Below are 19,475 nucleotides of genomic sequence, written 5' to 3'. Positions count from 1 at the left end.
CTCCAACCATCTGTTAGGTATCAAATGCCATGTTATCCTATCAGGTCCTCCCTTTTAGTAATCAGCTTCAGTTTTGTGGGCTTCTCTTCTCTCACAGTCCTGTTATCACTTTCTATTTGGTTATTATTGTCGGCAAGAAAACAACTTATCATCGACTTTTTCACTCAATGTTTCTTGTTTTTGTTGAAGTCCAGCATCAGCTCTCGCATTTTAGAAGTTTGCAGCTAGATATTAAAGACGGAGCATTAACGGATTCACCTCTCTCCTGGTTTTTATTCTAAGGTTGAACTAGCTCCAATAGCATTTTGTTTTTTGCTGCTACATTTCGTGTTAAGGAGAAACATCTCGAGAGAGTCCACCAAAGAGCCCAATATATAAGTTAGGAACCCAACTCTGACCCAAAAGTTTAAGTCATTAGGTCTTGGGTTCTTACTTGCATATTAACCGCTTTTTCTCCATCTCTCGGATCAATGTGACACACGACCCTTTACTCAAGAATCTAACAAATCTCCTTCTTCATGAGTAACCACCATATTAAACCCAAATTTATAAACCCTTTTTCGAGCCCACTTAATACTCAATGCAAGTTCATCTTTATCACCAAGGTCACTTCTTCTCCCAAACATGGAACCACTCTTCTTCAACATCCAAACTGTATTCTGGACCCCCTGCCAACCTTTGGCTCATTAGTCTAACATCAGTCGGACCCCTGTCAAACCTATGGCACACCTGGTCCAACACCAACCAAACTCCTTTGCATTTCGGTTTACTATCAAGAAGAGAATTTTCACCAGTCCAATTTCGAGAAAAATTGATTTGCCCATGAGTAATCCAATCTCACAATCTGAAGTTTTGATACCAATTTGTTAGGTGAGTTTTGATACCAATTTGTTAGGGAGAAACACCTCGAGAGAGTCCACCAAAGAGTCCAATATGTAAGTCAGGAACCCAATTCTAACCCAAAAGTTTAAGCCATTAGGTCTTGAACCTTTACTTACATATTAACCGTTCTTTCTCCATTTCTCAGACCAATGTGGGACATGACCTTTTACTCATGAACTTAACATTTCGGAGTCCAGTTTTCAGCACAGTTTGTTTCCTTTTTTTACGACATGATTGGGAAAAACAAGTTGGAATAGTAGTATTCGCGATTAGCAGTCTAAACATGGTTTATTCTGTTCTATTAAGTAATTTTCCAATATACATAGATTAATTTCTTGAGTCCAATTTTATAAGGTCGAAATATCATGAATGCGTTAAGAAGGATAACAAAGATGATTACAGAGGAAGACATAATCAATTATTTATCATATCTTGATGCAAGGAAATAAGGTTGAAATCAGGGATAAATCCTCATTTTCCGAATAATATAAGATAAAGAGAGAACAATTTTTTTTAGGGTAGAGACATGCAAGAGGACATACTCCAACTCCTTAGATTGGCGCCATTGCAAATGGTTAAAAAAATATATATATCCTTTCTTGGTATAGAAATTGTGGACATGCATGACAGAATGGTCAGAGAGAGTTTCTATGTATATTGACTTTGTTCTCAACTACTTATGATTGTGTAAAAGTTGATTTTAAAAAATCAGAATAAAAGAGCACCAAAATAGATGCTTCTGATTTTGAACCCTATTAGGTTTAAAAAATTCAAAATTAGAATATAAAAGCAGTTAAGAACACAATAAAATTACTTTTTCAAAATTAAAATCTAAAATCATTTGAGAACAATGTCATTCTATATAAAGTAGGAGTGCAAACGAGTTGACTCGAGTCGAGTCGAGTTTCAACCTAATCGAATCGAATCTCAACATAATTTTACGAAACTCGAACTCGAAGTCGACGAACTCAAAATATCAAATTCGAGTCCAGCTAGAGTTTTAAAAAATAAAAAAATAATTATTTTATTTTTTATTATTTTTTAAAAATGAATAGAATAATAAATTTTTCTTAACAAATCATAAAATATTAGAAATATATATATAATTTTATTATTAAAATAAATATATATACATATATATATAATCAATCGAGGTCGAGCCGACTCGCGAGCTAACGAGTTTTGTATTTTTGAACTCGAATTCGACTTGATCAGTTCAAATTCGATTCGATCTCGATCAATATATAATCAATTGAATTCGAGCTGATTCACGAGTTAACGAGTTTAGTATTTTTGATCTCGAGTTCGACTTAGTTAGTTCAATCTCGACTCGAACTCGATATTGACTGAACTCAAGTCGAGCTCGGACTTAAATCACTCGCGGCGGCTCAATTCATTTACGGCCCTAATATAAAGTGACAATATTGGAGTTGCTATAGTTCGCTATATTGCTCATCAAAAGAAACTAACCGAAAATACTTGGCATACCCACAGAAAATTTTTGTCTTTCAAGTGTTACAAACTGCAAAGTCTTCTTATGATTTTGAGACACTGAATTAAAATTTGAAATATGTGACATTAAAAGAAATTATTTCTCCTAAGTCGTATTAGCATGGTTGAGTTAGTTCTTTCTTTTTAATTCAATTCTTATTAAGATTTAAGGATTGGGTTTGTTTTAGCTTATGGGTTGGTCTTGAAAAGGCCTTTCAAAGTTTATGTACAACTTGGGCTACTGCGTCTCAACCGCAACGTTTTTGGGATGCTAAATGCTTCCCCGACTTAAACCTGTAAAAGGCCAGAGCTAGCTAGACCTTTTGATTTTGAGGAAACCCTATACAGTTGTTTTCCAATTCTCAAGTAGGGTTTTGTTGTCTTCTAGTTCTAGATAAATACTACTTGCACTGAGAAAAGTTATTGACAGTTGCCAGATGCCAGTCGACTCCTTGGTAAATGTAATGATATACCTTAAAAAGTGAAATAGTATTCTAACGCAATCTGACCTAGTAAAAACTCACAATACTATAGGATCTCAACAAATCAAGTAAATTTATTCTTTTAAAGTAAGAAATCCTTCCGTTAACTTACAAATTTTAAACTGACAAATCCCACATCCCAAATCCAATGGATTGATTTTCTATTTTATTTTTTATTTATTCCACTTTCAAAAATTGACTTTTATAAATCATCATCCTCTCATGCTTATCCCCAGCTTTCCTCAATTGCCTTGAAATTAAACCCTCATAAATCCAACAGATACGTGGACTCATATTACTTGACCTTGAATTTAGGAAAAAAAAAAAAAAAAAAAAAGAATCTCGTTCAAGAAGGGAATAGTAAAATACTAGACAATGGCCACACTCAACCGAATGACTTGGGCTACAAATTGACAAGACTCCCGCTCCTTCATTCTTCGGTTTATGATCAAGGCCATCTGTTCATTATTTTGCACTCAAGTCCTCCAAAAACCTGGAAATCTAAATTGCAGTAATTTATACAGTAATAGTAAGAATTATCTCAACGATCACATCCGAGTCATATTTCGACACATGCTGAAAAAACAGCATTACGATATAACAAAGCGATTGTCGAGATTGTGTAAGTTCGTTACAAAGCAAAGGCTGAGAATTTACCAAAAGAAGGAAACTGATAGTAGAAAAGGAATCAAATTCTTCCTCTTCCTCTCGTATATATTTAGCCCATTCCCATCACAACTATCTTTTTACCAAAAAATAATAATAATAATAATAATAGTAAACTAGTAGGGAGAGTATTTGCAAGTTGTGACTTAGTAGAAGTAGAGAGCCATGCAGTTCCATAATACAATCAATTTTTTGAATCTCTAATTTAGAGAAGAAATAACGAAATCAAACGATTATATCAAGCAGAATCGTAGAAATATTTACGTAAATAGATCATAGAATTGAATCCAAGGGGACAGAATTTGAAGATTCCCAGGAGCGATGGCGGACAACAGAAGCATCAGCTTGGAAGAGATCAGGAAGGAGAATGTTGATCTTGTACGGAGCCTGTTTTCTTGCTTCTCTTGTTTCGTTGATTGCAACCATTTTTATTTTCTTCGTACTTATTTCTGGTTGTTTTTCTCTGATTATTAATTTTGATATGCGTGTATATCTTGCCTTTGTGTAATATATGTATGAATATATTCTCTGCGGCTGCTCTTTTAAAACAGTAGGTTCGAAAATCGCTATTATGAAAGTTGAACCCGAAAGAAAGAAATCTTGTTCCGATATTAATTTTTAGATTTATTTTAGTTAAGCTGTCTCGATTTTTCTTTTTTTTTTTTTTGGTTAAGTTGATTAATTATGCATCAATATTTGCTGTTAGTACTCGCAAGCCGAAAGTGATATATGTTTCAATTTTTATTGTTGCTTCTTTCAAGTATCGTCTTTTACATTTTTTGTTTACAAATGTTTGCATCTGAGAGAAGATGATGAGCCGTGGATTCATGTCACCTGTTTGAGAACTGTTTGGCATCAACCTGCACGTCAAATACTACTAAATTCACTCCATGTCTAATTTATATAAGTGATTCGGGGTTTGTTTTTTGATTGATTATTTTATCTGATTGTATATTTTGAAAAGTTTTTAAATTATAGGGTTGATATTCCGAAAATTGATTTTCAAGGGTCGAGAAATGGTTTATTTCATATTGCTGTGTTTATTTCTAATGTATAGACATACGTATAAATGATCAGGTGAAAATTTTAAAATTTTGTAAAGAAATGGAAGAATACATTATCTGAGCTCATTCACTGAGCAATTTGCACTAAGAGGTGCTGTTTGTTAACGGGTTTTGTTTTTGCTCACGTAAAGGAGAGCATACCGGTTCAAGAAGTATTTGAACAGCTAAATTGCTCAAGGGAAGGATTGACCACCCAGGAAGCACAACAGAGGCTCCAAATCTTTGGGCCTAACAAGCTAGAGGAGAAAAAGGCAAATTTCATTTCCTCTATTTCAGTTGTATCAAGTTTACCTGCTTCGTTATTATGGGTGATGAAACTCGTTTAAAAATTTCTTCAAACAGGAAAGCAAAATTCTCAAGTTCTTGGGTTTTATGTGGAACCCTTTGTCATGGGTCATGGAAGCAGCTGCAGTCATAGCCATTGCCTTGGCAAATGGACAGGTACTTCTTGTACCTTTTTGTTTTTCTTGTTTCCTTAGTTTTCTTTTCTTTTCCATACCCAAAATATTTAATCGGTTTCTTAGTTTTGGATTAAATCCCTAATTCTTAAAGTACAATGAAAAACTTGCAGGGCAAGCCTCCAGATTGGCAAGATTTTCTTGGCATTATAATTCTGCTGGTTATCAACTCCACCATAAGCTTCGTTGAAGAAAACAATGCTGGCAATGCTGCAGCAGCTCTAATGGCCGGTCTTGCACCAAAAACAAAGGTAGTTTTCGTTAGCAGAAGGTTGTGGACAACTTGAATTACCAGAAGCAAAGTCTGAATCCAACAACAAAGCCAGTGTGATAAACAAATTATGAATTGGTGTATGCTGTTATATTTGTTTTGTGTAGGTGTTGAGGGATGGTAGATGGATGGAGCAGGATGCGGCCATACTGGTTCCAGGTGATATAATAAGCATCAAGCTGGGAGATATCATCCCTGCTGATGCTCGTCTCCTGGAGGGGGATCCTCTCAAGATTGATCAATCTGCCCTTACTGGTGAGTCGCTGCCCGTGACAAAGAACCCAGCCGACGAAGTGTTTTCTGGTTCCACCTGTAAGCAAGGCGAGATTGAGGCAGTTGTGATCGCCACTGGAATTAACACCTTTTTCGGAAAAGCAGCTCATCTTGTTGACAGCACCAACCAAGTTGGCCATTTCCAGAAGGTAGGTTCTCTATATTGTTGCTTCACACATTATATGAGCTGATAATGATATTCTACACCAAGTACTAGACATTAGTTACAAACCCGTAAATGACAAGATAAAAGGAACGCGAAAATTACATTTTCAGGAAGGTGATTTCTATTTATTTTTAGCCTCGATGCTTTCTGGGACTTGCGTATTCTGAATGAAGTTTTTGCATCACCAACAAGCTTTTCGCAAAATAACTTACTCAAATAGAGTTCTTCCCATAGCTTGACATCAAACATTCATCTATTTCAGCTTTTGGTGATTTGACATTTTCTGACTTGCATTCTGATGGTTTTGATCAGGTGTTGACTGCCATTGGCAACTTCTGCATTTGTTCCATTGCTGTGGGAATAATGGTAGAGGTGGTGGTGATGTTCCCAATTCAGAAACGCAGGTATAGAGATGGGATTGATAATCTCTTGGTGCTTCTCATTGGTGGCATTCCAATTGCTATGCCAACAGTTTTGTCTGTGACAATGGCAATTGGGTCCCACCGGCTATCACAGCAAGGTGCTATCACCAAGAGGATGACTGCTATAGAAGAGATGGCTGGGATGGATGTCCTTTGTAGTGACAAGACAGGAACCCTCACTTTAAACAAGCTTACAGTAGACAAGAACCTAATTGAGGTTGGTCCCAATCTAAAGCTTTTACAGACAATATGAATCAGCTTGAGCTTCAGCCAACTTCAGTTTTTTTTCTTTAATGTTTGTCACATGGTGCAGGTGTTTACAAAAGATGTGGATAGGGATACTGTAATTCTTCTTGGAGCTAGGGCTTCCAGGGTGGAGAATCAAGATGCCATTGATGCTTGCATAGTTGGAATGTTGGCTGATCCAAGAGAGGTATAAACAGTTTTTTACTTCTCTCACATTCGCTGTACTTGTGAAGTGTTTCATTGGATCCTATGATCAGACTTTGATTTGCAACTTAGAGACCTCTCAGGTGCAACTTGACTGAAAAAATGAAAAAGAATGAGCCCATTTTATTGTGTAGCTTTGATAACTTATGTCTTGAAAGGTTAAGTAAAAAACCCTTATAATCATCCGCACTGCTGATTCCACCTCTAGTTTGATAGAAGTTGTACATGATGTGAAACTAAATCAACTTTTTGCATTAATGTCATTCAACATGGATTGTCATCGCCCTCTACCCCAAGCTCGTTACTTTGCATAAATCATTTACCTTTTATGATGCTGATTTTGATGCTTGAATTTACCAGGCAAGAGCAGATATTACTGAGGTGCATTTTCTTCCCTTTAATCCTGTAGACAAACGCACTGCTATCACTTATTTTGACTCCCGTGGAGATTGGTATAGAGTCAGCAAAGGTGCTCCTGAACAGGTAAAACACAAAGTCTAGGGTTTTATCTTATATCTGATCCTAGGTTCAAGTCTAACACTTGCCTATTTATCTGAGATCTTTCTCCAGATTGCTGATTTATGTGGCCTAAGGGAAGATATGAAGAGGAAACTTCATTCTATAATTGACAAGTTTGCTGATCGGGGTCTTCGCTCTCTTGCTGTTGCCCAACAGGCAAGCTAGTGAATCTCATTTAATTGGGTTACTTTTCTCGTCAATTTTTGATAAGAACTCATAATAAGTCAAGTTCAATTCAAATTAATTATTTTGACTGACTGTTTTTACGTAAATTATAAGTAGAAAGACCGTAGGAACTAGAATGAATACTGCAGTGGAGTGTGAGGCTAAAGGTTAAGAGAATACTTCGCTTTTGACATAGTGGCCCCTGTGGGAGGCTCGCACGACGGGCTGTTGTGCTTCGGCTATGATAATTGGGCTCTCAGCTTTAAAAATGGTACCTAGTACTAATAAACTTGCCTGTCCTTCTTTTGCAGACCGTACCAGAGAAGACCAAGGAGGGTCAGGGAGGACCCTGGGTATTTGTGGGACTCTTGCCTCTCTTTGATCCTCCGAGGCATGATAGTGGAGAAACCATCAAACGTGCCTTACACTTAGGTGTCAATGTTAAGATGATTACTGGCGATCAGCTCGCCATTGCCAAGGAGACTGGTCGAAGGCTTGGCATGGGGATCAACATGTATCCTTCTTCGTCCCTCCTCGGTCAACACAAAGATGAAACCATTTCTAACCTTCCTGTTGAGGAGCTCATTGAGAAGGCAGATGGCTTTGCTGGCGTCTTCCCTGGTGAGCCGGCCATCTCTCTCTATTTTAATGTTTTGTCATTTTACATCCAACAAACCTTCCACTCAGAGTTTTGAGTTTTATGAAGTTGCTATTGGAGAAGCTTAAGTCACACTTGACTTGAGATACTATGTTTTATATTTTGTAATCCAGCTGTAGCGAAGAAGCACGCATTTAGCCTCTCCAGTAGGAATGCTGAGTGATTGAGTCGTTTTACTTGATATGTTCAGCTAATAGTTCTTTGAAATGTTCTAATACTACCTAAGGATGAATACAGAACATAAATATGAGATTGTGAAAAAGCTGCAAGAGAGAAAGCACATTTGTGGGATGACAGGAGACGGTGTGAATGATGCCCCAGCACTAAAGAAGGCTGATATTGGAATTGCAGTGGCTGATGCCACCGATGCTGCCCGGGGTGCATCAGACATAGTGCTGACAGAGCCAGGACTTAGCGTGATAGTTAGTGCTGTTTTGACAAGTAGAGCTATATTCCAGAGAATGAAGAATTATACCATATATGCAGTTTCCATAACAATCAGAATTGTCCTTGGTTTTATGCTCATTGCACTTATTTGGAAGTTCGATTTCTCACCATTCATGGTTCTAATTATTGCCATCCTAAATGATGGAACCATCATGACCATTTCAAAAGACAAGGTGCGACCATCACCCATGCCAGACTCATGGAAGCTGAGAGAAATTTTTGCTACTGGTATAGTTTTGGGCACTTATCTTGCTGTGATGACTGTCATTTTCTTTTGGGCTGCACAGGGTTCAAATTTCTTCTCGGTAAGGTTCTACTGTTTCAATAAAAACTAGATTATCCCTCTTGGATATCTCTTAGATGCATATTGCAGTTGGTGTCCTATTCGTGTCCTTTTCTCTGATATCCTAATCTCTCACTTTCCTCCCTGCCAAAATTGACGTTTCAACTGAAATGCCAGGATAAATTTGGTGTAAGGTCAATCAGAGACAAGCACCACGAGCTAAATTCAGCACTCTACCTGCAAGTGAGTATTGTTAGTCAAGCACTCATCTTTGTTACTCGGTCCAGGAGCTGGTCTTTTGTAGAACGTCCTGGTCTTCTGCTCGTGGGTGCTTTTGTAGTAGCACAACTGGTAAGTCTATTCCATCCTTATTGCATCCCTTCGCCCTAAATTCCTGTGACTATATATATATATTCTGCTGATTGGTTCCTTGGTATCCATAGATAGCCACTTTGATTGCGGTCTATGCAAACTGGGAATTTGCTTATATTCATGGCATAGGCTGGGGATGGGCTGGAGTGATTTGGCTCTATAGTGTTATCTTCTACATCCCTCTGGATGTAATGAAATTTTTTATAAGATATTGCTTGACCGGCAGAGCTTGGAATAACCTACTTCAGAACAAGGTAATCTTGTCACCAGTTTATTCATCAAGAACGAAAAACATTTATTATCCTTGCCCAGAATAAGAATACGTGCTGATCTTTGCCTCAAATCATCTGGTTCTTAGACCGCTTTCACTACAAAGAAGGATTATGGTAGGGGAGAAAGGGAGGCACAATGGGCTTTGGCTCAGCGCACATTGCATGGCCTCCATCCTCCAGAGAACTCGGATATTTTGAATGACAAAAACAACTATAGAGAGTTGTCTGAAATTGCTGAACAGGCCAAGAAACGTGCTGAGGTCGCAAGGTAATTTCCCTTGTTGGGAATTTAAACGTAAACTGAGTTAAATTCTTGATTGTGCTTCGTGTCTTATTGCTTGTATTCGTTTGGCTTTCAAGGCTAAGGGAGCTTCATACGCTCAAGGGGCATGTGGAATCAGTGGTGAAGCTCAAGGGTCTTGACATCGAGACGATCCAACAACACTACACAGTTTAGATGAGAGCAAAAGAGGATGTGGGAACTCCCAATTATTCACAAATTTCCATGTCTTCTTTTTTCCATCTCCGGTTTATTAATGAAAACTTTAGTTGTCCATTCCCAGAAAAGTTTGGGAAGAGAAAACAATAGGAAATTAGATTTTCTTATGCCCTTGTTTTTCTCTTGTTGAATCTTAGATTTCGTGGGGATGATGATAATTTGAGGGTTGGGAAGATACCAACAGATAGAAAGTGGAGCCTTGCAGTAGAAAAGCTAGTTGGGCAGTGGCTTTTAATGGTAGTGCTACTTCTTTGTGTTAGGCAGCTAATGTGGTCAAGTTTGCTTTGGCATATCGAATTTTGCTACTAGTCAGGCTATTTTTCAAAGCCGCATTTCTAAGCTTTTTTTGTTTTCACGTTAAGTATACAGTTATTAGAAATTAGTATGCAGCAGTTATGCAGTTGCTTAACATACTTTTTGTTGAGATTCATCTAGCACTGTGTTTTCTACCTTCAGATTCTTCTGAATAGCGACCAAATAAAGACATTTGTCCTGTGTTTCAAATGTTATCCTACTTCACTGGATGTGAACCTACCAAAAGCAAAATGTCCAATTACATATCGAGAACAAATCACACGAAAATGTTCTACCTACCATATCTAATTTTGTAAATATGATATCTCTGTTGTTGTTATTACCTATTAGTTTCATTGAAATGTGCATAGTGAAGCTTGCTACTTCATTAACTTGCTAGACTTCCATGTTAGATGTCCTGTCCTATATTCTTGGCCACGTTGGCAAAAGATCAAATGTTATACTCCTAGTATATTTCTAATTCTATAACAATTTTCTCTCGTTTCTACTAGATATGTTACAGATATTTTAGACTGAGGGTTTAATCTTTTGCACTAATTAAAATCTTCATCAATTTGTTGAATACGAAGGAAATGTTTTATTTTGACGCGATAGAAACGAGAAACTATGATGAACAATACATATGAAGTTTAGTTAGCTTATGAAGACAATTCAGCTGTCAATTAGTTACCTTGCACCAGTCCCAAAGTCTACAAGGTTCTCTTGTTTGGCTTCTTGCTTTTCACTGTCTTGTGTTATTCTACTAAGGCGCAGAAATTTTGCAATCTTAATCTGAAATTTAACACTTACATGATAAAAAAAAAATTGACAAAATAAGGAACATTTTCTCAAATAAGAATAATGTGTTGCTTTGTGTCTTTCAAGTTCAATTCTGTTGAGATGCTTAATTTTCATATTCTTAGTTCTGTCAACTGGACCGTCATCAATTCTGATGAATAAAGCTGTCTAATTCATCATCGGTTGCCTGATTTCTGTGGCCAATCTGTAGATAATAACATGCTTATCAGTTAGCAGCACAGATACTTGAAAATTTTGGGGGCTGTTTCCTAGAACTCCAGGCTCTATGCTGTCTCTATTAGAAAGAAACTTTGTTAAGAAGGCAATCTATTATCTATATTGGTACTAAATTTGCTTGGCATATTTAAGATCGCATTAATATTTTCGAATTCCAGTTCACACGTGATTTGAATCCTTTCCTTAGTAGGTCTCTTTGAATTGCTTTACGAGTCTATCCCTCCAATTTCATGAACTCGAAAATAGAAAATTCTTTGTAAGCAGAATGTGAACAGATGTGCCCCGTTTGAAGAGGATCAGATCGAAATATCCCTTTTCATTCCGAACTATGCTGAGCATTAACACTAGAAACCTTTATAACAAAACACTTTTAACGTACTTTTTGTGTGTGTGTGTGTGTAAAGAACTTAACATGCATGAGATATTATCTACAATTCTAAAATTCTTCAGTGATGCTCTCTAGACTTGGTTGCCAGCGATCAAAAGACGATAATCTTTTAGGACTGCTTCCATGATCTATGGTCCTCCTGATAGCCAGTGCATCTGTCTCAGATGATCCAAAGCTCTTTGGAGATCCTGTTTTCTTGCTTTTATCCTTACTACTGGCTTTCATCTTCATTCCAGTAATCAAGAATGTAAAGCAGTTATCACCTTTCCTCTCCTTCAAAGTAGTTCCTATTCCACCATTATCAGATTTTCTAAGACAAGCATAAGGTACTTTATTAGGATGTTTACCGCTTATGAACAAGAAACATCCTGAATGCTTTCCGTGAATCTCTCCCTCATTTGTGCCATTCGGGGTGGTGGTGGTTGTTTGATTTTGTAGAACCTGAGAAGCGGAGTACTTCATGGAAAGTAACTGAAGTTTCATGACCGTATTTATTGGCACTACGTAGAACTTGTGCCCAGGCATGAGGGTGGTCTCTGGTGCAACAACTGCCCATGGCTGCTTGAACACATTTGGGTAGGCAACACAAAATTTGGGATTTCGATGCATTATTTCAGCAGCAATAATTGGCCTATCTTGAAGTTCAACATGACCACCCGGATGTACGATCTTGACAAACATATTTTTTGTGTTATTCCTACACAACCATCTTGCAATGGCCACATTTCTTTTTTCTCTCATTCTTTTTTTTTTATCAAATTGAAGGAATATGTGGGACGGCTAAGACTTTGAGATACAGTGAATGATGCGTTTTATCATGTTAGGCATCTCTGAGAAGCTGTGAGTTGTTTGATGAGAAGTGCAGGTTTATATTCTTTTTATTTTGGGATAATTTCAGAAACCTCCCCTGTGATTTTTGATAATTTTACTGAGCCCCCCTGAGGTTTAAAAAATTACACTTACCTCCCTCGATTTGATGGTTTTAGTAATAAAATCTTAAAATAATATTGATTTGGTCAATTTTTTAAATGAATACCCAAAAATGCCCTTGTGTAATGAGTTTTAATATATTTTCCTATACAATTATAAGATTATCTAGTATAATTATAAGGAAAATGTGCCAAATTTTTCATGTCCATACCTACTATTTAATAAACAACTATAATAATAATTTTATTACTATATTAGGATACTTTTGATGGTACTTTATTATGGATTTAGATTTATAAGATAGAAAGGAAAATGTCGAAATAATTCATTTAGAATTTATGAATTTTTCAGGTAGTGGAATTATCATAATTTGGTAGTGATTTTGGGCAATTTCTTTTTGATTTATTGTTAATTTTAGTACCAAAAAATAGAAAATAAAGATCAGCAAAAACATTGGATTACATATAAAATTAACTCGTCAAAAAAATCACTAGTTCGACATTTGGTTATAATAGAAACTAGAAGTAATAGTGGTAGTTCTACAATTTTATTGGTGAAAAATTTAAAAAAAAGGAATAAGAAGGAAAAAGAATGAAAAAATAATTTTAAAACTCATTCTAAGTATAAGCATACCAAATAAGGGAATTTCATTAAAATATTTAAGGGTAAAATTGTCATTTTAAATGACAAGGAGGTATGTGTAATTTTTCAAATCTCAGGGAGCTCAGTGAAATTGTCAGAACCTCAGGGGAGGTTTCTGAAATTATCCCTTTTATTTTCAACAACGTTTGTTTGGTAATACGTACCGCGACAACTATGCTACGTTGGGAAATACTAGATACAAAATGGAGTCTGAATGTGGACAAGATACAAACTTCTTGAATATTAGCATATGTGATGTAAAGACAAATTCTTGTTCAGAGGTACCAATGTATTGGCAACTTTCCGCAGATATGGATTTGATTCTAAACAGCCGCCTCATATTTGAAGAATTAAAAAGCAAAGAACCATGTAAGCTGCAAAAATTGGTCATCCCAAGCTTTCTTAGGCTTGGTGGTGCGGGAGGTCAAGAGTTCGAACCTTGCCTCCCACAAAAATTGTCACAATGTGCGACGGTCTTCATTGACCAATTTCGATGGAGTTTCTACTCACATCGAGTCAAAAAAAAAAAAATGTAAGCTGCAAAAATTAAACACCTGATTCTTCAAGTCTAGGTCATCACGTCTTGGACTGCATGCTAGAAAGCGAAACTCATGGAGTTATTCCGGTAAACTATTCGTCTGTGCACAAACTCGCCAAAGTGACTCTTGTTTGCATAATTCTTCTCAAGACCATGTAAAAAACCAGTTTCCATAGGCGGGGAAATCATGGTTGAAAGTATAAAAATTTGACCCCTCGCTCTTGGCCATGGAGCAAGAAAACTCCAACTGCTATATTTTGCAACCAATCAAATTCACCTATGATTACTAAATAACTGGTTTGGTTTGGATCATAGGAAAGCATCGTTACGAGGTGGTGTAGGATTAAAACGACTTCAGAGGGGGAACGATCGAAAGGTGCAAAAACACGGGGAACGCCTTTAGGAACGATGTAACTGAAGGCGTGGTCTCATTAACTCACGCCCGAAGAAAGATGCATAGACTTATTGATAGCGTATCCTTCATTAATATCTACACTTCGGGCGTTAAATATTTGCTAGTAATTCGGACTCAGAGTCAGATACGGGAAATTGCCGGAAAAGAAAGCTGCCAGAGTTTTTGCAAGCTAGTACAGATAATCGGCATTAGGTAGCACAGGATATAGCTGCATTAATTATGGGGAACATTTCATGTGAAGTGGGACTCGATGGTAAGATCTGGTTTGTGGAGAGGGGATCTGAATGGCAAAAATGTATCTAGACATTTGAGAAGTTGATGAGAGGATCAAAGAAAATCCTTGACCATCAAAATGATTACAAGAGATTCTCTTGATTAGGTCTAAGTAATGAGCCTGCTAATGAACATTATTACAAGAGTTGTGACCAAGTGTTATACGTGAATGATTGAATATGTACATTTACATGATAATTTAGTCGTAATTCAAATGTGTTAAACGAGGTTCTCAAGTTTAAAGGGTTCTTCTAAATTAGGTTCTCAGGTTTAAAGGATTCTTCTAAACTAGGTTTCCGTAAAGGATCGATAGCCGGAACTTATGAAAGGGATACGGTCTTAAAATATTGAAAGAGTTGCCCAAAAAGGCAACATGTTGATAGAGCTACTTGTACAGTCAATTATGTTCCACTGTTCTTTAGCCAGAAGAGAAAAGGCGGATCTTTGGTAACTAACACCCTTAAAATGAAGACCTTGTTCCATCACTTGGGTGACTTTGCAATGTGACGATGGGATGGTATGAATCCAGATCATGAGAGTGCAGCGATGCTCCACTTTTGAAATCTATCAGATTTATATTTACATTGACAGACGTCAAAACTTCTTCCTGTCATGTGTTCTCTATCCTAAGAATTCCGGCATAAGTACATCTAATTATCAAAAACCAGGAAAAAAGAAAGACAGCCGTTCAACGAGTATATATTCCAGCAGAAAGCACAGCATCTAGGCGAGGTTCAGCCACGAGCAAGAACCAACTATGCAACTTTTAATGATCCTCCAAGCTCAACAGGAACGAGGGGAATAAAGGAGTGAAGGACATCTGTGATCAATGGTCTGTAGCTTGGTTCTGGCTGTACACACAGGACAGCAACCGCAGCAACCTACCAGAGGAATAATTGGAGTTGAATCAGTAATTGATAAGAAGGCATTATTCTGCTAAGCAGTCTAAAAAGTTGTCTTAATACAAACTTGATATAAGTGCTTCAAATCCATCTTGTTCCTGATGGCAGGATCTACAATTTTGGGAAGCTTTGACCTATCAGTGAGCTGAGGCATGGCCTGCATGATGAAAAAGGAAGATTGCATCAGAAAGTATGCTTACTGAGATACCAGATCTTGAACCGACAAGCATTAGGGAGAACTTACCCATGTAACAATAGACTGGCACTGAGCTTCAGTAATTTTCTCTACTGGCCTTCTTCCAATTAAAAGCTCCAGTAGAATAACACCAAATGCATATACATCACTCTTCTCAGTTAATTTACCTAAACGTCAATTAAACAACTACAGTTAAAAGTTCTTTTTTTCATACAGAACAATTTTAAATAAAAGCTCATGCATCAGCAGTTACTGAACAAGACATTCTCTATACATGGCTCATGAACATTGGCAACAGCAGCAGAGTTTTTAAAGTTAAAGGAGGACACTATCTTCTCAGAAAGGGATTTTTACCACCACCTCTGACAACTGAAATCCTCATTGCCCTATCTTATTAAGGAAGTCACTTCAGCTTAACAGTGTTTATACTTTATATGGTCAACCTAATGCTTGCTCCTCAAAGGCCCAGACTTTGATGCCAAATAATCTTTGTTTTTAAGTGAAGTCCCGTATCAGCAAAATGCTAATAGTAATTTTGTTTTTTGATTGCAAAAAACAGCCCACATAGTGTTTCTGCTTCAACTGTGTGCACTAAAAGTGACACATAAAACTTATTCAGGTCAAGCAGTCCGTCAATCAAGGATTGCAGAGATATCAAAATCCGAAAAAGATTGCAGAAAAACTACAATAAGCATTGAATGCAGTAATTCTTGGAAGTTTCCAAGTATGAGACAACAGGAACAGTGGAAGATAGAGCAGAGACTGACAACAGTTTTCAGAAGGATAATTGAAATTGATCCAGCAATCAAGATATGGCTCTGTTAAGATGTTTCAAGGTCATTATTTAGATCCCTATCATGGGGCATCCAACATGTATTTGTGATACAACACCAAGGTCATTATTATTTAAGATGCCAGTGCGGGTTGTAATGAAAAACCTTTTGAAACCAAGAAACATAACTCAAATGCATAATTACGCCAGGAAGATTGATATTTGTTTAGCAAAAGAAGCAACAGCAGATGCCTATTCAAAAGTATGATCTTTCCATTGACCAATAGGGAAAAAAAAAAAAAAGTTTATTCAAGCTCATGTCAACAGAACAAAATCAAAAGAATGAACAGACAACTTTAGCTGCAACAATGTAATTGACATAATGTAATTTTGCAAATCTTAAGGTACTCTATCATACCATCTAGGAGGTATTCTGGAGCAACATAACCCAAAGTTCCTGAAAGCTTTATGCTGTTCTTGTTTGGGTTCCCGCCACTAATTGCAAGGCCAAAATCAGAAAGCTGTATGAAAGTGGAATTCATTAGCTTATCACAAATACTCATCAAGTTTCCATTTGCAAAGTGAAGGAATTTGAAGGCATAGCTCCTATCCACATTTCACCTTTGCATTGTAGGTAGAATCCAAGAGGATGTTGGCGGATTTGAGATCCCTATGTATCACCGGAGGGTTACAACGCTCATGCAAATACTCCAGTCCTCTAGTCAATTCAGAGATACATCTTAGTCTACAAGAAATGGAAACAGGCCAAAAAGTTATTGGGGAGGGGGGGGGGTGGTTTGGGGGGTTGAGTAACATCTTGAGGGACAGATCCTCCTCAATGTCATACCTTGCTACATCTAGAGCAATTTTCATCCGTAGATGCCAAGTTAAAGTTGATCCATGAGAAGGTCCTAAAGTAAAGGAGAAACTTAATCTCTTTTAATGAAACACAAATTGAGAAACCAAAAGACATTATGCAGAATGCACATAATATAATACATCAAAAAGTAGGAAGGCATTTTACCATGCAAGTGAGATTCCAAAGACCCATTCTGCATCAATTCATACACCAAAAACCGTGTCTCTCCATGAATGCAGTACCCTAGAATTGAAACTATATTTTGATGCTTGATTTTACTCAACAAATCTACCTCATTCTGCAATTCCAATGACGAAAGCAGTAAATAAAAATACAGGCAAAATGGATAAAATCAAATAGAATCCTCAAGAATTGTCGATTGGAATTTACCTCGAACTCTCTTTCGGAGTCCTGCCATTTACCATGGAGTCTTTTGACAGCTGCATGGAAGTTATCACTAAATTGAGCTTTATATACGCATCCTAATCCACCTTCACCCAGAATGTTGTCTTCGTTGAAGTTGCTGGTTGCAGCTACTAGCAAAGGGTATTCAATAACAGCAATTGAACCTTTCTTTCCAAAAGCTTTTGAAGAAGTGATTTTATCCAAAATTGGACCCAATGATACCCCTTTTGCAGCATCTTGAGAAAGCAATCCAAACTCAAAATAAGTTGTAATGCAAGTTACAGAATGTACAAATAAGATAGGAAAAAGAAATTAGAAGGACTTAAAGGCATCTTGAAGAAAGCATCATACTTGAGTTCTGGTTTGCCTTTGTATCGGAACTCTTTAACTTTTTGAGTCTGTAGAACCAAAAACACGACAGCAATAATAATATTCCACCAAGAAGAGTTGCAGAAACCACGAGTGCAATTAAAATTTTCTTGTTTATGTCCTGATGATGGACTGCCCTGACAGCCGCCTCTCCTTCAAAGCCCAAGATGGACCAAAAAAGGGCAAAAAAAAAAGGGCTTTAGACAGCATTACGACTTTAAAAGGAAAAAGAACAGCTTATCAATCATCTACAACGTTCTTTTTCTCCTGCTTAACATTTCTCAATGCAAAGCACCCCAACTGAACCGTCATCGGGGGAAGGATGGGTACTTGCTGACAGAGCTGTTACAGGTTTTAGTGTCAAATTCAAATCCTGATTTGCTGAAAGTACAGAGAAGTACGATAAAATAGTACTCTCAATGATAAGGCGACCATTTCCGTGGACAAGGGAAAATTTCGCAAATATATCCAAAACGGCAACAAGATCAGTATTTTTCATAATTTCAGAACTTGAAGTAGTCATCCAATAATTAACAACAAAACGAGCATGAACTCATATTCACAATCAAGTGCTAGTAGAAATCAGAAACATGGCAAGACATTATTGAATTACCTGGAGATTGAGCTTCCACACCAGGAGACGAAGTAGGGAAAACAGGGGGCTCTTTCTCAGTAGGAAGAACAGGGTCAGAAACAGGAGGGTTTGGCTTCACATCCACAGGAAATGAGAGCAAAGGTGAGCTGAAAATCAAGACGGGTACCACCAAAATCAGAACTTTCATGATTCTTCTCGCTGTCTTTTGTATCAACCCCTTTTACAGATTTTCAAACAGACAGGGGGAAATGGGAAATCTTGGAAATGGGATTTGCAATGAAACTGTCTTTATTGTCTGATAGTGTAACTTTGTATGGAGCGCTTTGAAATTCAATTCAAATGTAGTTGCAGAGTGGCACTGAAGCAGCAAGAACAGTACAAAAACTTTGGATGTGTAATCTCAGTCTTCCTAGTCTTTCGTGTTGCATCTGTCTGCAATTTGGTCCCCAGAAAAGACAAAGAAAAAGTGGCAGGAAAAACCAATGCCTTTTTTAAACCCAGAAAAGGAGTGTCAATTGCACGACAATCATGTGGCAGTTATCAAAAGATGATGCCACAGTGCCCTCCTCCCCTGTTTTAAAGACAGTCACGTACCGGGTTGTGGTTTCTGAAAAAGTGGAAAGTGGCAAGTAGGATTCTTCTTTTTAATATCCTTTTCTTTTTTATTGTAAAGTGGAAACTAGTGGTGAAAAAAAATTGGTGTAACTGATTTTTATTTTTATTTTTATTCTTTTGGGGTTAAGGTGGCAAAACCATTCTAACATAAATTTTTTCCTTCTTTTTTGGCCGTGGAAGTAAATAAATGATATTGAAATTGGGGGGAGGGGAGAAAAAGTATAAGCAAAAAGTTTCGATACCTCCTACTTACGTTATAAAAAAAATAACATTGAAATTCTTGATAATATATAAATTGAGCGTCAAAACAATCCAAAGATAAGCTTGCTTCTTTTTTTGTAGGAATAAATAAAAGGATATTCAAATTCTTGATATGTATAAAGTGATTTTGAGAGTTGTAAATAGTA

At 37.0% G+C, this 19,475-nt stretch overlaps 2 protein-coding genes across 3 annotated transcripts; one reads left to right on the top strand and one right to left on the bottom strand.

Annotated features, from left to right (window-relative positions):
• Window positions 1-3,842: 3,842 nt before the first annotated feature.
• On the top strand, window positions 3,843-9,798 carry LOC113768273 (plasma membrane ATPase 4-like). The gene is made up of 15 exons (XM_027312553.1): window positions 3,843-3,899; window positions 4,717-4,836; window positions 4,928-5,026; window positions 5,157-5,294; window positions 5,422-5,736; window positions 6,066-6,392; window positions 6,489-6,608; window positions 6,986-7,108; window positions 7,196-7,300; window positions 7,621-7,930; window positions 8,205-8,719; window positions 8,875-9,048; window positions 9,141-9,323; window positions 9,428-9,609; window positions 9,702-9,798. Exons 1-15 carry the CDS (start codon window positions 3,843-3,845, stop codon window positions 9,796-9,798), a joined length of 2,865 nt encoding a protein of 954 aa, XP_027168354.1.
• Window positions 9,799-14,700: 4,902 nt separating this feature from the next.
• On the bottom strand, window positions 14,701-18,998 carry LOC113768277 (probable receptor-like protein kinase At1g80640). 2 transcript variants are annotated; one of them, XM_027312557.1, is made up of 10 exons: window positions 18,472-18,998; window positions 17,841-18,011; window positions 17,475-17,725; window positions 17,250-17,382; window positions 17,073-17,136; window positions 16,847-16,970; window positions 16,644-16,746; window positions 15,502-15,620; window positions 15,325-15,414; window positions 14,701-15,236 (listed from the first exon to the last, which is right to left on the bottom strand). In XM_027312557.1, exons 1-10 carry the CDS (start codon window positions 18,638-18,640, stop codon window positions 15,111-15,113), a joined length of 1,350 nt encoding a protein of 449 aa, XP_027168358.1. In that variant the 5' UTR covers window positions 18,641-18,998; the 3' UTR covers window positions 14,701-15,110. The 2 variants fall into 2 exon arrangements, with proteins under 2 accessions (XP_027168358.1, XP_027168359.1); XM_027312558.1 differs by having other exon boundaries at window positions 16,847-16,943; window positions 18,472-18,996.
• Between the last annotated feature and the right edge of the window lie 477 nt (window positions 18,999-19,475).

Source organism: Coffea eugenioides, chromosome 4, assembly GCF_003713205.1.
Source record: "Coffea eugenioides isolate CCC68of chromosome 4, Ceug_1.0, whole genome shotgun sequence".
NCBI lineage: Eukaryota > Viridiplantae > Streptophyta > Magnoliopsida > Gentianales > Rubiaceae > Coffea > Coffea eugenioides.
Note: the sequence above shows the minus strand (reverse complement) of the source record. Positions and strands in the feature narration are given on the sequence as shown.

What these genes read in the sequence shown, in the direction of transcription:
- LOC113768277 (XM_027312557.1), bottom strand. Translation starts at nt 18,640, where the DNA reads ATGAAAGTTCTGATTTTGGTGGTACCCGTCTTGATTTTCAGCTCACCT. An exon ending in TGTGGAAGCTCAATCTCCAG is followed by an intron (nt 18,012 to 18,471) that starts GTAATTCAATAA and finishes TGGGCTTTGAAG; the next exon opens with GAGAGGCGGCTGTCAGGGCA. An exon ending in AAAGGCAAACCAGAACTCAA is followed by an intron (nt 17,726 to 17,840) that starts GTATGATGCTTT and finishes TGCTTTCTCAAG; the next exon opens with ATGCTGCAAAAGGGGTATCA.
- LOC113768273 (XM_027312553.1), top strand. Translation starts at nt 3,843, where the DNA reads ATGGCGGACAACAGAAGCATCAGCTTGGAAGAGATCAGGAAGGAGAAT. An exon ending in CTTTTGTAGTAGCACAACTG is followed by an intron (nt 9,049 to 9,140) that starts GTAAGTCTATTC and finishes TGGTATCCATAG; the next exon opens with ATAGCCACTTTGATTGCGGT. An exon ending in ATAACCTACTTCAGAACAAG is followed by an intron (nt 9,324 to 9,427) that starts GTAATCTTGTCA and finishes TCTGGTTCTTAG; the next exon opens with ACCGCTTTCACTACAAAGAA.